At 41.0% G+C, this 14,305-nt stretch overlaps 1 protein-coding gene across 2 annotated transcripts in view; it reads right to left on the bottom strand.

Annotated features, from left to right (window-relative positions):
• Positions 1-14,305, bottom strand: part of kdm5a (lysine demethylase 5A) — a 172,831-nt gene that overhangs the window by 10,226 nt on the left and 148,300 nt on the right. For both annotated transcript variants that reach the window (XM_072268102.1, XM_072268103.1), the window contains 3 exons: positions 11,156-11,318; positions 3,996-4,216; positions 2,307-2,702 (listed from right to left, as the gene is read on the bottom strand). In XM_072268102.1, coding sequence (XP_072124203.1) covers positions 2,307-2,702; positions 3,996-4,216; positions 11,156-11,318 — 780 coding nt within the window. The remainder of the gene's footprint in view (positions 1-2,306; positions 2,703-3,995; positions 4,217-11,155; positions 11,319-14,305) is intronic.

Here is a 14,305-nt window from a genome sequence, read left to right as displayed (position 1 = left end):
TATATTACTATTAAGTGACTTATTTATATTTAATCTGAACTTACTTTTATGAATTCCCCAGCTCTTTGGTTCAACTAAATGATCAGTAGATTTGTTTTTTGTACTCTTACACTCTCAGGATAGTTTCCAGTACCCTTTTGTTTTTACCACTGATCACACTGTATGCTATCTTCATTTAGATGCATGAAGTACTCCCTTCACTTACATCAGAGCTGCAAAAAAAACTGAATATTGCACAAACATTGCCACTTCTAACCTTAATATGGAAGAAAGTAGCTGAATATGATTCAGCGTAGCAGACCATCCTCAAGTCCTGAGGGTGGGACAGTTGACCAAAAACAACCATAACTACTGTAACCATCACTATGCCAGGGTGCCTTGGATTTCTTTGCCACAAAAGAGGTACTGTAAAGTGAAAAGGAATCCAAGGAGTGAAGTTTGCAGGATTATGAGTAAATAATGAACAAATCCTTACTATATCCCGTCCCTAGTACAGTAATTGTCTGCGAGTCCGCTGCAGAAGTCCAAGCCCAATACCTGCGAATTCAAGTCAGCTGCAGGCTGGAGGCCAAGACAGCCTGCCCCGGGATTGGAGGACTGTATATATGTGTGGGTGGGAGATAGTGGGGAAAACAGGGCTTGTTTTGCTGTGTTGTTCTGCTGAGCACTGAGGGCATGTTATGTTGTCGCTGGAATGTGTGGCGACACTTGCTGATTGTACCCCCCCCCCCAAACATCCCAGGGTGCACTGGTTAACACAAACGATGCACTTCACTGCACATTTCAATGTACGTATGATAAATCAATCTGAATCTTGAAGGTAGGCCTGCCTACAACCATTGGAATGTTTATCCCCTTGATGCCACTAACCAGCTTTCCAAAGAATTCAATGTCTTATTACCACAATTGTTTAACTGCCATGATGATATCACTCTCCTCTGGGATTCAGCTCTCCAGTCTACATTTGGAGCTGAGACACCCTGCTTAAAGCTAAACTGGACATGGGTGAGCAGATTACTAGTGACCAAGTATTACCCAAGTTAACACTGTCCATTCATTTGCTGAAGATAATTAGTTATATTTTGTTATTTTCCTGATTTGTGTGGACAGCACATACTTGGGCAATCCACCATGTTGCCAATGTTTCAGCTTTGTAAGAACAATTTAGCCAAGACAGGGGTCTAGCTCTGGAACACAAAATGTTAGGACTATGGTCGGGATGAGTCCACAGCCATATCCTTTGCTGTATTGAGTTTTTGTTTCTTGACATCACACAGAACGAATTAAATTAGGTGTGGTTCTACACACAAGAGATTCTGTAGATTCTGGAAATCTTGAACATACACAAAATGCTAGAGGAACTTAGCAAGTCAGGCAGCATCTATGTTGGGGAATAAACAGTTGACATTTCAGGCAAAGACCCTTCATCAGGCCCATGAAGGGTCTAGCTCAAACATTGACTGTTTATGCCTCTCCACAAATACTGCCTCACTTGCTGCATTCTTCCAGCATTTTCTGTAAGTCAGCTGAAGGATGGCTTTTGTAATGGGGGAGTCTAAATCATCCTCTCAGCTCTGACTGCTGATTGTGTAAAAGATTCAGCCTTGTCTTCAGCACTGACATTCCAGGCCATGACATTGGTGAGTGTGGGGATGTTTCTGCAGCTACCACCACCTCCTCTCATCTACTGTTAAACTGTCTACCACAATTATGTCAGGACTGTACAGTTCAGGTTGCAAAATCAATTTAGGTTTTATTTCCTGCAGAACTGAAAAGTGAGCATTTCATTAAAGTATGTCTCTGAAACAAGTAGAATTCCTCAGTGGATTGAGGCAAGCTGGTTATATTTAAGAATCTGATGATAATTTATTAATTTAGAGATACAGCACGGAAGAGGCCCTTCTGACCCACCTATTTAACTCTAGCCTAATCACAGTACAATTTACAATGACCAATTAACCTACTAACTAGTACATCATTGGACTGAGGGAGGAAACCCACATGCACACAGGAAGAATGTAAAAAGTTTCTTACAGATGATTCTGGAATTGAACTTCGAGCTGTAATACCATTGCCCCAACTGCAGTGCTACCATTTTGGTAATTTTTACGCAAATTAAAAAATAATTTAAACTCCAAATGACTCAATTTTTCCACTTTGGATTAAAAACTAAGAACAAATCTTACAATTAACTTTACTGGTTCTCTCTTTAAACTATTAATCCATTCAGATACCAGGTTTACTCCATTATGAACAATAAACCTGCTAGTCCTAATCATCACCATTAGTGCAATATGACTGCTAACCTCTTCTCCACAGGGACGCTGACAATTCAAAGCAGCACAAACTGCATTTTCATCCTCCGACTCCTCTGCTGCAGACCAATCCTCTCGAGCTGGTAAAATCAGTTTCTTTTCTTTCTTTTCTAAGGTTTTCTCTGTATTCTCTTTGGACTTCTCTTTTCTCTTCTTCTCTCTGTCTTTTTCTTCTTTGCCCAATTTCTTCACTAGTTTGCTCTGTTCCTTTGTTTTCTCGGGGTTCAGCTTTAGCTTTTTCTTTTTGGGCTTGTCAAACTTTCTAAGCTCCTTTAATTTCTTGCTCTCGCCCAAGATCAGTTCAGTTTTTTCCAGTTTCCGCTTTCGCTTTTTCTCAGAAGAATCCTTGACTTTAATTCGGATGGCTTTTTCCTCTGGGCCATCATCCTGAAATAAAGCAGTAATCATCAGAAGGATCACTGAAAATATTAGCCACAAGAACTAGAAGACAACATTTTCCCTTGCTCAAACTGGAATATTATTTAAATTCTTGAAATAGGCTTGTTTTCCTCATTATTATCAAACATTTTCTATCAGGTTATCTTCAAGTACGCTCTTTGGTGTTGAGACATTAAAGCTGATGATGGTGGACACCTTCTCACTATTTGTATTTTATCCTCAGAGGTTTGAATATCTTTCTCTGATATTGTAAAACAAGATTAACTAACGATTAACTAATGATCATAAAAAAAAGTTGTTGCAGGATTTAGTTCAAACTGTGTTATCAAATTTGCAGATAATACAACAGTGGTCGGCCTCATCAACAATGATGACAAGACCGAGTACAGAGAGGAAGAAGAGGGGCTGCTGAATTGGTGCGAGAAGAACAACCTAAGCCTGAACGTGGAAAAGACCAAGGAAACCATTGTGGACTTCAGGAAGGTACAGATAAACAACCACCCTCTGAAAATACATGGCTCCTCTTTCGAGAGAATTAAGTGCACCAATTTAGAGGGGGTTCAGTCCACCAAGTTCCTGGGAGTTCACATCACGGATGACCTCAACTGATCCCTTAATATCACCTCCCTGAACAAGACAGCACAGTAGTGCCTCCACTTCCTAAGAAGATTGAGGCAACTCAGGCTCCCCACCCCCATCTTAACTGCATTTTACAAAAGCACCATTGAGAGCATCCTGACAAGTTGCATCTCCATCTGGTATGGGAGAGCTCAGCATCAGAACAGAAGTCTCTACAACGGACTGTAAGAACAGCCTAGAGAATCAGAGGGGTCTCCCTACCATCCATAGGAACATTTATCAGGAGCACTGCGAACGCAGGGCCCTTAGTATTTTTAAGGATCCCACCCACCATCCTCTGATTTTCTACCATCAGGCAGGACAATCTGGTGCATAAAAAGAAGAGCAGTAAGGATGGGAAACAGTTTCTTCCCTCAGGCCATTAGGCTTTTGAACTCCTGCTGCATCAGATTTGAAGTGTCACTGATTAATTTGTTCCGTACCTTACAGTATTTAATTTATGCACTTCAGTTTATTATTTATATGTGATTCATCTGTAGATTTTATCCTCACTTTAAGTTATTGTGTGTTATGTGTACTACTGTGCTTTACCCTGGTTCAGAGAAATGTCGCGTTTCTATATACATTACATTATATACATGAGAAATGACAAACTTAACTTGAAGATAATGAAAAGGGAGTCTAGAATGAAATTTGTGATACCTCCACTATCTGCAGAAATCTGTCCTCAGCAGGAAGGTGTGTAGCCTGCAGTATTCTCCAAATATGCTGTGTCTCATCCAGGGACACTTCCAGAAGATCTCCCACCATCATTAACTCCTCGAGCTGAACTTTTGCACTGTGTGATAGCTCCAGCACAGGTGGTTCCAAGCTGCGTGGCACCAGTGGTGTCTTACGGGGCTGCTTCCGGGGAGTTCCAGAACCTGGGAGAATGAGCAGGTTAGAAAGTGGTATCTATCAGCCCTGTAGTTGATAAGCTGCATATGAACTACACTGACTTGATTTTAAACATATCAACAGTAGAGAGCTGCTGCCTGAATCAGAAATATTTGATAATCTGAAAACTGCAGTAACCAACTTCCCTCAAGCTCATACACCACTGCCTGCCACTCCCAAGATCCTGCCCTTTACAACCTTGACACCACACCCATAATCACCTCAATACCCAAAATTTAATCTGTTAATCCCTCATAAAGTGCAATTGACCATGCTTTTATCTTTGACACCCTTACTAATCAAGAACCTATCAACCTCCCTTTAAATACACTCAATGACCTGACTTGGCCTCCGCTGCCATCTATGGCAAAAAATTCCACGAATTTGCTACCCTATAGCTAAACAAGTTCATCTAATCTCTGTTCTAAAGGGACATCCTTCCACAATGAGGCTAGACCCCCTGGTCCTAGACTCTGAACCACCAGTAATAAAAGCAAGGATGTAATGCCCAGGCTTTATAAGACATTGGTCAGATCATATTTGGAGCACTGTGAGAAGTTTTAGGCTTTATCTACAAAAGAATGTACTGGCATTGGACAGTGAGAACTATTCTGCTGCTGAAATTGAAATTAATACTTTAGTGCTTCAGGAATTGTAAGAAAAATGCCAAAGAACCGTGGCACTTGAATATGCCAACCTATAAACAACACTGAAATCCTAATTGTTTTCTGATAGCTATAATTAATCCTTTATCAATGTTAAGCTTCTCTCTTACATTCTACTGAGATCAAACAACTTTCTTCTACTCCATTTTGTTGGTTTTTGTATATCAAACAAGACAATATAGGAACTGTAAATCTATCACAAGTGAGAAAGAAGGTGACTGACAGAATGGGCATGGTGGCTGACTGGTGAAGTGATGTAATCCACAATCATTTACACTGGGTTTCTGCATGCTCCCAACATCTAGATCCGAGTCCATCTGTACCACCTTCAAAGCTCCTCCTTTGCTCTGAGTGGTCATGAGCTCAGGTTTTCCACTGGTCAGTAGAAAATGTTGCCTTTTTCACACCCAAGGATATTTCTGGGACATCCTTGATTCTTTTCCTCCAATCCTTGATGGTTTTAACGAGGCAGCTTGGTATCAACTGCATGAAGAGTCTGGTGTTGGACATGTGAATGACGTGGTCTGCCCAATGGAGCTGACTGCATGTAATCAATACTGGTAAAGTTGACTTATGAGACTGATACCTGTCCATTTGTCTGAGGATGATTTTGTGGAGATGCAATGTGTGGTACCTCTGCTGTGCCTTGAGGTCTAAAGTAGTCCAAGTCATAAGGCATAGTACAGGACAAAAAAAATTGTTGATGGATGTTATGTACCCCGTAACTGGGTTGCCAAACCAGCAGAAATGGATCACTCAGTTGGAGTCCGGATTACTAGAACTAAGAAAGTTTTATTAAAGAAACAAGCAACACAGTAATTGAAAGGATAATAAATGCAACAGTTCAGCAATGATAAACACACGTGCACAGAATTAGGATAACAGCATCAATCAAGCTCTATCGTTGTCTAGGGGTAAATGACCAATTTCAAAGTGACACAAAAGTCCAGTTCGATTTAGTTCAGTTCGCAGTAATCGTTGCCATGGTGATGGACAATGTGGGGGGGAGGGAGAGAGAGAGAGAGAGAGAAAACGGGAACGACTGATCATTCAGAACGGCTTCCACTCACAGACCGGCGATATTGCTCACAAGCAGCTTTCGGGCGGGTCCTTTGTGATGTCACCTGAGGTCACCGACTGTGACCCCTCCTCCAGATGCCGTCGATCCTCTGCAGTGAACCCGGCACCCATGCAAGGGCAGGCACACACCGGGTTCCCGCTGATCGTACCTTTCCACCCTGTGCGTTTAAGGTCCGGTACTTCCCACCGACTCGTGAGAGGCGCACCGATTCCAGGGTCTCGTTACCTCGGGTGTCGTGTGTGTGTCCTGCCTTAGCGAACCTGTCCCTTTTTATCCCCCTGCTGGGGTATCGCCTGTCCATCACTTCAAACAGTTCAGGGTTCAAAGGGGGAGCCGCTCCAGACAGCTCTCTCCCCCGTCCCTTCATTACACATCCCCAAATGCTGCTTCCTTGTTCCTTATCTCTCCTTCCTCTGAGGACAGGTGGCAGACCAACTGCTGATGCCACTGATGCTAACCCAGGCCAGCAAACATCTTAATTTTATGTGTATTCTCGTCACATGGATAACTAGCGTTGTACCAGATTTGAGGTCTTAATTATCAAACATCTTTTCCTTAAACAGTCAAGAATGGTGAGGCACACAAAGGACACTGGCAAGTCTTGTCATCCATAAGGCAACTCCCAAAATATGGGAAATGGCCCATCTTTTCCAAGGTCTCGCTGTCAGCCTTCACTGCAGTAATGTGGTGAAGTAACGCAAGAGCAGACTGGTAAAATAACTTTGTTTTGTGAACACAGACTGCAAGAAACTTCTTTCCATATGCTACTGTCAAATAAGTTGATGATGGCCTGAAACGTCCTTTCCAGTAGTAAGAAATTACAAGCATTGCAGAATGAAACTTGTTTAGTGAGGTCAGAACAACATTATTTCTAGATCTATGGAAATATATTAACCTCAAAATTATGTGCCCTCATCTTTTATCTGACATCCATCATCAAGAATGGCCCACCAACAGCAACACTAACTAATCTGGCCACGCTCCAAACAACACTGTTGACAAACTGGCTTTGATGTGTAGTGAAGGAATCAAGATGAAGGACAACCATCCCGACTTTGTCCCTACCATCTACCCTAGCTTTGTCCTTACTCATCACAAATGTGCCTGTACACGAAGTGTTAAAAGAGAGCCACTTCATTGCCTGTGCAGAGATCAAGTTCCATCTTCATATCATCAACACCATTCATATTATTTTGGAAAATGACTTAAAACAGAACAGATCTCATCATCTTGGGATCCATAATCCACTGGCCATTAGCTGCAGCAGAACTGTACTCCAGCATAATCTGTGATCTTATGGCCCAGCATTTCTCCCACTGTCAATCCAGATTCCAATCATACTCATGAGTGCAGAAGGCATGCCAGGCACAGTGCTAGCAGTAACTAAAAACATACCAATGAGTAAAAGTAGAAAAAGGGGAAACTTGCCTGTAAAAGAGCAGAAGGACAATAATGCACAGAACTAAACAGTCCTATGAACAGCATATCAGATCAAAGTTCTTTGGTTCTGTCACAACTGGTCATGATTAGGGCAGACATTTAAGGACGAGGGTATTCCAAAATGATCTTCCTCAACAACAGCAGAGCTCAGCACACAAGTGCAAAAGGCTCAAGTATTTACACCCATCTTCTATGAGAAAGCCACATGAAGGGTTCACCCTGGCGTCCTCCTAAGGACTCATCACAGAAGCTGGTCTTCAGTTAGTTAATTCACTTGCTGTGCCCTGAAAAAGCTGCACGCACTAGAATTCCAAAGGCTATGGGGTCAAACAATATGACCAATGAAGTGCAGAAATTTTGTATTGCAGAACTCTCTCTACTTCCAACCGTGCTGTTCCATTACTGGAACTTGGCGGGGGGGGGGTAACAGGCCTATTTTGCATATTTAGAGATATTCTCATTGGAACACAAAATTCTTAGTGATGAGACAGATGCAGGTATGAGGTTTCCCTTTGATGCAACCAACACTCTACTTTTAATCTCACCAGCCCTGTATTACTGTCACAAGACACAAGATACTCCAGTTTCAATTCTGAATACAATGTGGGAAATTACCCAAGTATGTTCTGCTTGTTTATTTGACAAGGCAAATCAAATCTGCATCACTACTGCTCCATTTCCTCTTAGAATCCTGGAGGAAAATCTGGTCAGGACATATCTTTACAAATAAGCACTGTGTATTGACCCAAAAACTAAATTTCAATCTGCTGCAGAACATATGGACAAACCCCACGCAGGATGGCAACTATCAGTCAAGCTACCCTGGCGCACAGATGGCACCTTGAAGCTTTGCCTGGCTGCAATTTGTGAAAACCCTGATCCAGCTATGGACACATAACAACATTCAGCCCCATTAACTGTTCCTGGGCAACTTAAGACTATAACACACAGGAACAGAATGAAGCCATATGGTCCACGGAGACTGCTCCGCCATTTGATATGGCTCGAAGGTACATTTACTCTCCAGCAAACACATTGGATTTGCTCGGTATCTTGGTTTAAAAAATGTATGACAGCTTCTGTTTCTAAAGTTACTTGAAAGCAGTAGTCATTCACTCTACTATCAGAGAAGTGGCAGGAACAGCTATGAAACGATTCTTGCTCACCAATATCCAGTTTACTGATGTTCAATTTGGCCAGAGCCAAGCTCAAAATATTGACTCAAGAGCCAAATTCCAAACTGTGGCTGCCCTCCCCTTGATTTTAACTGACTGCATCAGTTCACTGAGTGCCATGCCTTGGTAAACTGGGGCCAATGGACTTCAGACAAAAATCTGTCCACTGGTTTATCATACTGCTCAAGTGGTTGTCTGTTGGAGGTCAATCATGCCAGCTCTACAATATTGGTGCAGATGTTCGTCGGAACAATGTCCTCAGGAGCACATATCAGGCAACATCACCAACAAGATCAATCTAATCAAATATCACTGACATGGCTTAAAAACAACCGAGTTCCCCACTATCACTGTGATTGGAGTTACCATTGACCAGAAGATTTAAGAGATGAAAACAAATGTTCAATGGGTGCATATCAAATGCTCATCAGTAGGAAATAGATATTTTACAGCTTTCTGTCCATTCATTATGTTGGGAGAAAGTCAAAATAGGCAGAGATAGCTCTTTGTCAATTTTATTTTGGGGAAGGGGAAATTTGGGAAAGGGGAAATTAGGGAAAAGAAAGATTAAGAGTCAAGACGAGTGGAGAAAGGAATGGAGATTTGTAAAACGAGAAGTGAGAGCAGATAAATAACTCTGGACAACAAAGATTTTGTTTCCTGAATACTTTTTGGTGGATCTTATCGATTTTGGGGTGCTGATCATGAAAAATTGCCATGAAATTTCCCTATCACACACCATTTCTTTTTAAATTGCTTGCATTTGTTATTTCAATTCATAATTCAAGTCATAATAACTGATGCCAAGATTAGGAAAGGCTTTTTGTTGGTCCACAAATCAAACCAGTCATCGGTAACAGGCAATCTGAAGAACTTCTAGTGGGACTGGAGAAAATCTCATGGAAGGCATTCAAGGATTTTGTTGAAAATGTTCTTGGTAACTACAGAGCATCAAACTACATTCAGCTGGTTGAAAATATGTATCAAGCAGACAAAACCATGAAGTTCAACATGTCATGAGAGGTTCATTTTCTGCGTTCCCATTTGGACTTCTTCCCTGCAAACCTTGGCACTATCAGTGACGAGCATGGTGAAAGGTTTCACCAGGACATTGCAGTCATTAGAAAAACAGTATCAGAGCAATGGGAATCCACCAATGTTGGCAGATTATTGTTGGACACTTAAGTGAGAAGCCTCAGCCTCAAACTCAACTGAAAATCATCAATAGAACATTTTAGCTTAGCTGACCTATTGCAAAGTGCAAGCACCATTCAATCAAATCCATTATATTCAATAAAAGTAAATTTCTTGTTTCTCCAAATTCCTACATGATACAAGTAGCCTGAAATTATGTTTGTGTTCAGCTTCAAGTGGTCTATCATAAACAAAGAAAAACTCTGACGAATCAACACTTTCGGAAAAAAATTGATGTCCGGTGCAATTACTTTCGGTCTTATTAATTATAATACACTATTTTGCACACTTTATAACTGAAAGATACAAGAGTCCAGAAGGATTATAGATAATAATTGGTCACACAGAAATCAACACTACACCTGTTTGAATTGCAGATATATGGTATTTTCTGTTTGGTGAGTTTTAAGAGTAAAATCCAAAGATACATTAGAGAGGCTGCAGAGAGGACACAAAAAATAAAGATTTACTACCATTCTCCCTTGTCATATATCTAGCAACTACTGTGCTCTATTTCACAATTCCATTGTGTCATTTTGTTCTTTCTCTCTTCCATTTACACCTCCTCCAAACGGATAAGCTGCCATTAGGATTTATTAGAATTGTCCCAGAGATGAGGGAATCCAATGCAAGATGATTGTGGAAAAAAAAAACTGCTGCTGTTCCCATTTCACGTACAGGGCACAAAAGTGATGCAAAGAAAACCTTTCATGCAGGTAGTAGTTATGATCTGGAATGTATTACCAGCAAGGGTGGGGTAAGCAGACACAATCAGGGTTATGAAAGGACAGTGACTGGCATTTGAGGGGAAATAATTTACAGGATAGGATAAAAATAACAGTTTAATTGGGAGTGATCAACATTAGAAAACAAAACACAGATTGGGTGACTGCTTTGCAGAAGTTCTCTATTTTTGACAGTAACCTCAGATATCCTTGTCGTCACGCTACTTCAGGTCTTCTTCCCACTTCTACCCTGCTGCCTCTTTAGCCTCTCACAGTGAGGCCCAATGTAAGATTCCAGATCAATGTCCCACCTTCCCTCTCGGCGTGATATAGCTCTCATGGAACATCTTGAAAACCAGTCTCTCCAGTGCGTAAAAATCAGGTCACTTTCTGCTTTTATTCTTTTGTTAAGAGTCCCATTGAGTGGCTTCCTTCTATGGCATAACAACTCAATAACAATTCAAAAATATCTCTGAAAATCAAAAATTATCACTTTAAAAAGGGAAACAAAACAGGTGGGTTAGAGGGAAAGATTAGGGCAGTGGGATATCTTAGACAGAGCCACCAATAGTTGAAGAGATACTACTCCAAACCTACAAGAGAGAAGAGTGAGAAAGAAGACACTGTAGAGAAGTACCAGACTGACCTTGTGAACAGGACTTTGATGCTGAAGAATAAGCATGTTCTGCACAGAAAGAAGGTGCAGCTGGCCATACATGTGACACCACTTCCTCTGCTTTTATCGGAATTTCTTCATCACAGAACAGGTTTGGCTCCATGCTACCAGAGGACACGCTGCTTGCACCATCCTGGCAAACAAAGACAACTTTCACAGTTTGAGACCAATGCAACCTAAATCACATGTTATTCATTGTTTGTTACAAAATGGATCGAAGAACACAATACAAATTCAGCATGAGTAACACATAATGAGGAATTAAAATCATGATACAAAGGAGGGTGTTAAGTAACTTCAAATTGGAAGTGTAGAGTTGCTTTTGTACAGAACTACTAAAATAGCTTGCATAGCAACATTAAATTTCATGAAATGCCAACAGCAGATGCCATCTCTGGCTCTTCACTCAACCATAGAACACCTGGACAGCGAAGATGCATACATCAGGATGCTCTTCATTGATTTCAGTTCAGCATTCAATACCATCAACTCCTTAAAAATTCAATAAGCTCCAAGACCTAGACCTCAATGCCACCTTGTGCAACTGGATCCTATTATTTCTTCACTTGCAGACCCCAGTCAGTTCAGATTGGCAACAGCATTTCCTCCACAATCACCATCAGCACAGGTGCACCTCAAGGCTGTGTTTAGCCTCCTGCTCTACTTGCTTTATACTTATGACTGTGAGGTAAGCACAACTCCAATGCCATTTTTAAGTTTGCTGACACCACTGACGTTGGCCGAAACAGAAGTGGTGACAAATTAGCATATAGGAGGGAGATTGAAAATCTGGCTGAGTGGTGTCACATCAACAAGCTCTCATTCAATGTCAGCAAGACCAAGGGGTTGATGATTAACTTCAGGAGGAAACTAGAAGTCCATGAGACAATTCTCATCGGGGGATTGGAGGTGGAGAGAATCAGCAACTTTAAATTCCTCAGTGTTACTATTTCAGAGGAAATGCACTAGGCCTAGCACGTATGTGCTATTACGAAGAGATCAATACAGCACCTCTACTTTCCTACAAGTTTGCTAAGATTCAGCAGACCATCTAAAACTTTAACAAACTTCTACAGATGTGTGGTGGAGTGTATATTGACTGGTTGCATCATGGCCTGGTATGGAAACACCAATGTTCATGAATGGAAAAAGTCTACAAAAAAACTAGTAGATACAGCCCAGTACATCATGGGTAAAGCCTTTCCCACCACTGAGCACACCCACATGGAGTGCTGTCACAGGAAAGAAGCATCCAACATCAAGGGTCCTCACCACCCGGTTCAGGAACACTTATTATCCCTCAACCATCAGACTCTTGAACCAGAAGGGATTAACTTCACTCACCCAATCACTGAACTGTTACTACAACCTATGGGCTCACTTCCAGGGATTCTTCATCTCATGTCTATTATTATTCTTTTTTCTCACTTTGTATTTGCAGAGTTTGTCTTTTGCATATTGATCATTTGTCCATTTTATTGGGTGTAGTCTTTCAATGATTCTATGATTTTTGTATTTATTGTGAATGCCAGCAGGTGATATATGTACTTAGGTAATAAATTTACTTTGAATTTTTAAATATAGTACAAGGAAGTGAACTCAGCTACAGAACTTTCAGATTAGGACAGTGCAACAATACAGAACAGTCTTTCGAGGATGGCTAGTACAGAATCAGAGTAAATTTTGATTCCAGTGGGTTTGGACAAGATGTAATGAGGGCTAGAACATATAGGAAATTGAAGCTGGGGCAAAAACTGCAGAGGCTTTGCCTTTTACGCCAATCCAAAATTTCAAATCCACTAATCTGTCCAACCTTAGTTTTCTCTACAGAAATTTATCAATCTGAAGTTGAATACAATCAATAATTAGGTACCTACTACAGCCCTCTGAAGACTTACAATCCTATTAAGAAGCAGCTTCTCTGAATATTCCAAAATGGCCAATGTATCACTTCACATCATGCTGACAGAAGGCTGACATTGAAACTAGACAACAGGTTGCTCAAAAGGATGCCGATGTTTCACTACTGCTACAGAGAACCATAGTAAGACTACATCTGAAGTAATGCAATGAATCCTGAGCACAAGATCGTTCAAGGAACCTGTAACTTTTATATACAATTGTGTTAAATTCTAGCATTTTTCAAGTTCCTATATACCATCAACAAATACCTTCAACTTTCCCCATTCCTTCATCACAAAATTTACCTCTATTATTGGCCTTCTTAATTTTACAAATCTATATTTCCAAAATGATATTTTTCTGATTAACGCTAAACAAAAATCTGCATCATTGTTGAATTGTGTGACTATCAAAAGAATCAGTGAAATTTAAAGCTCAGGACACTTCCATATGCATGAAAGCTGTTCAAAATAAAAAACTGACTCATTCCACTTTTCACCTTTTGTTAGTTGTGAACTTCAAATACTTTGTAAATGGGACTGGATTTTCTGCCTTCACCACTCTTTCAAACAGTGAGTTCCAGACCCACAACTAACATTAAGTGAAATAACTTCCCTCAAACTTTTCACTAATCGTTTCACAAACTACCTTAAATCTATGTTTCCTATTTATTAATTATCAAAAAGGGATTAAAAGCACCATCAGGCCACTGTCTCCCACACCATCACTAACCTCATCAAATCTGGAGATCTCCCATCCACTGCCACCAAACTCAGTTCCCTTACCCCGCACTGCTTATTTCTACCTCCTACCCAAGGTCACAAACCTGACTATCTGGGTAGGTCCACTGTCTCTGCCTGATCCTGTCCCACTGAACTGGTGTCCACATACTCTATTCTATCCCATGATTCAGTCCCTTCCCACCTACATCCACGACATTTCACATGCTCTCAATCTCAACGTTCAATTACCTGGCCCTGACCACCTCATTTTCACCATGGATACCCAGTCCCTATACACTTCTATCCCTCATACGAAGGCATTAAAGCTCTCTGCTACTTTCTTGACAAGAGACCCAACCAGTTCCTCTCCAGCACCACTCTCTTTTGTCTGGCAGAAATTGTCCTCACCCTCAACAATTTCTCCTTTGGCTCTTCCCACTTTATCCAAACTCAACAAGTACCCATGGGCACCCCCAAGGGTCCAGCTTTGCCTGCC

The sequence above is a fragment of the Mobula birostris genome, chromosome 9 (assembly GCF_030028105.1).
Source record: "Mobula birostris isolate sMobBir1 chromosome 9, sMobBir1.hap1, whole genome shotgun sequence".
Taxonomy (NCBI): Eukaryota; Metazoa; Chordata; class Chondrichthyes; order Myliobatiformes; family Myliobatidae; genus Mobula; species Mobula birostris.
Note: the sequence above shows the minus strand (reverse complement) of the source record. Positions and strands in the feature narration are given on the sequence as shown.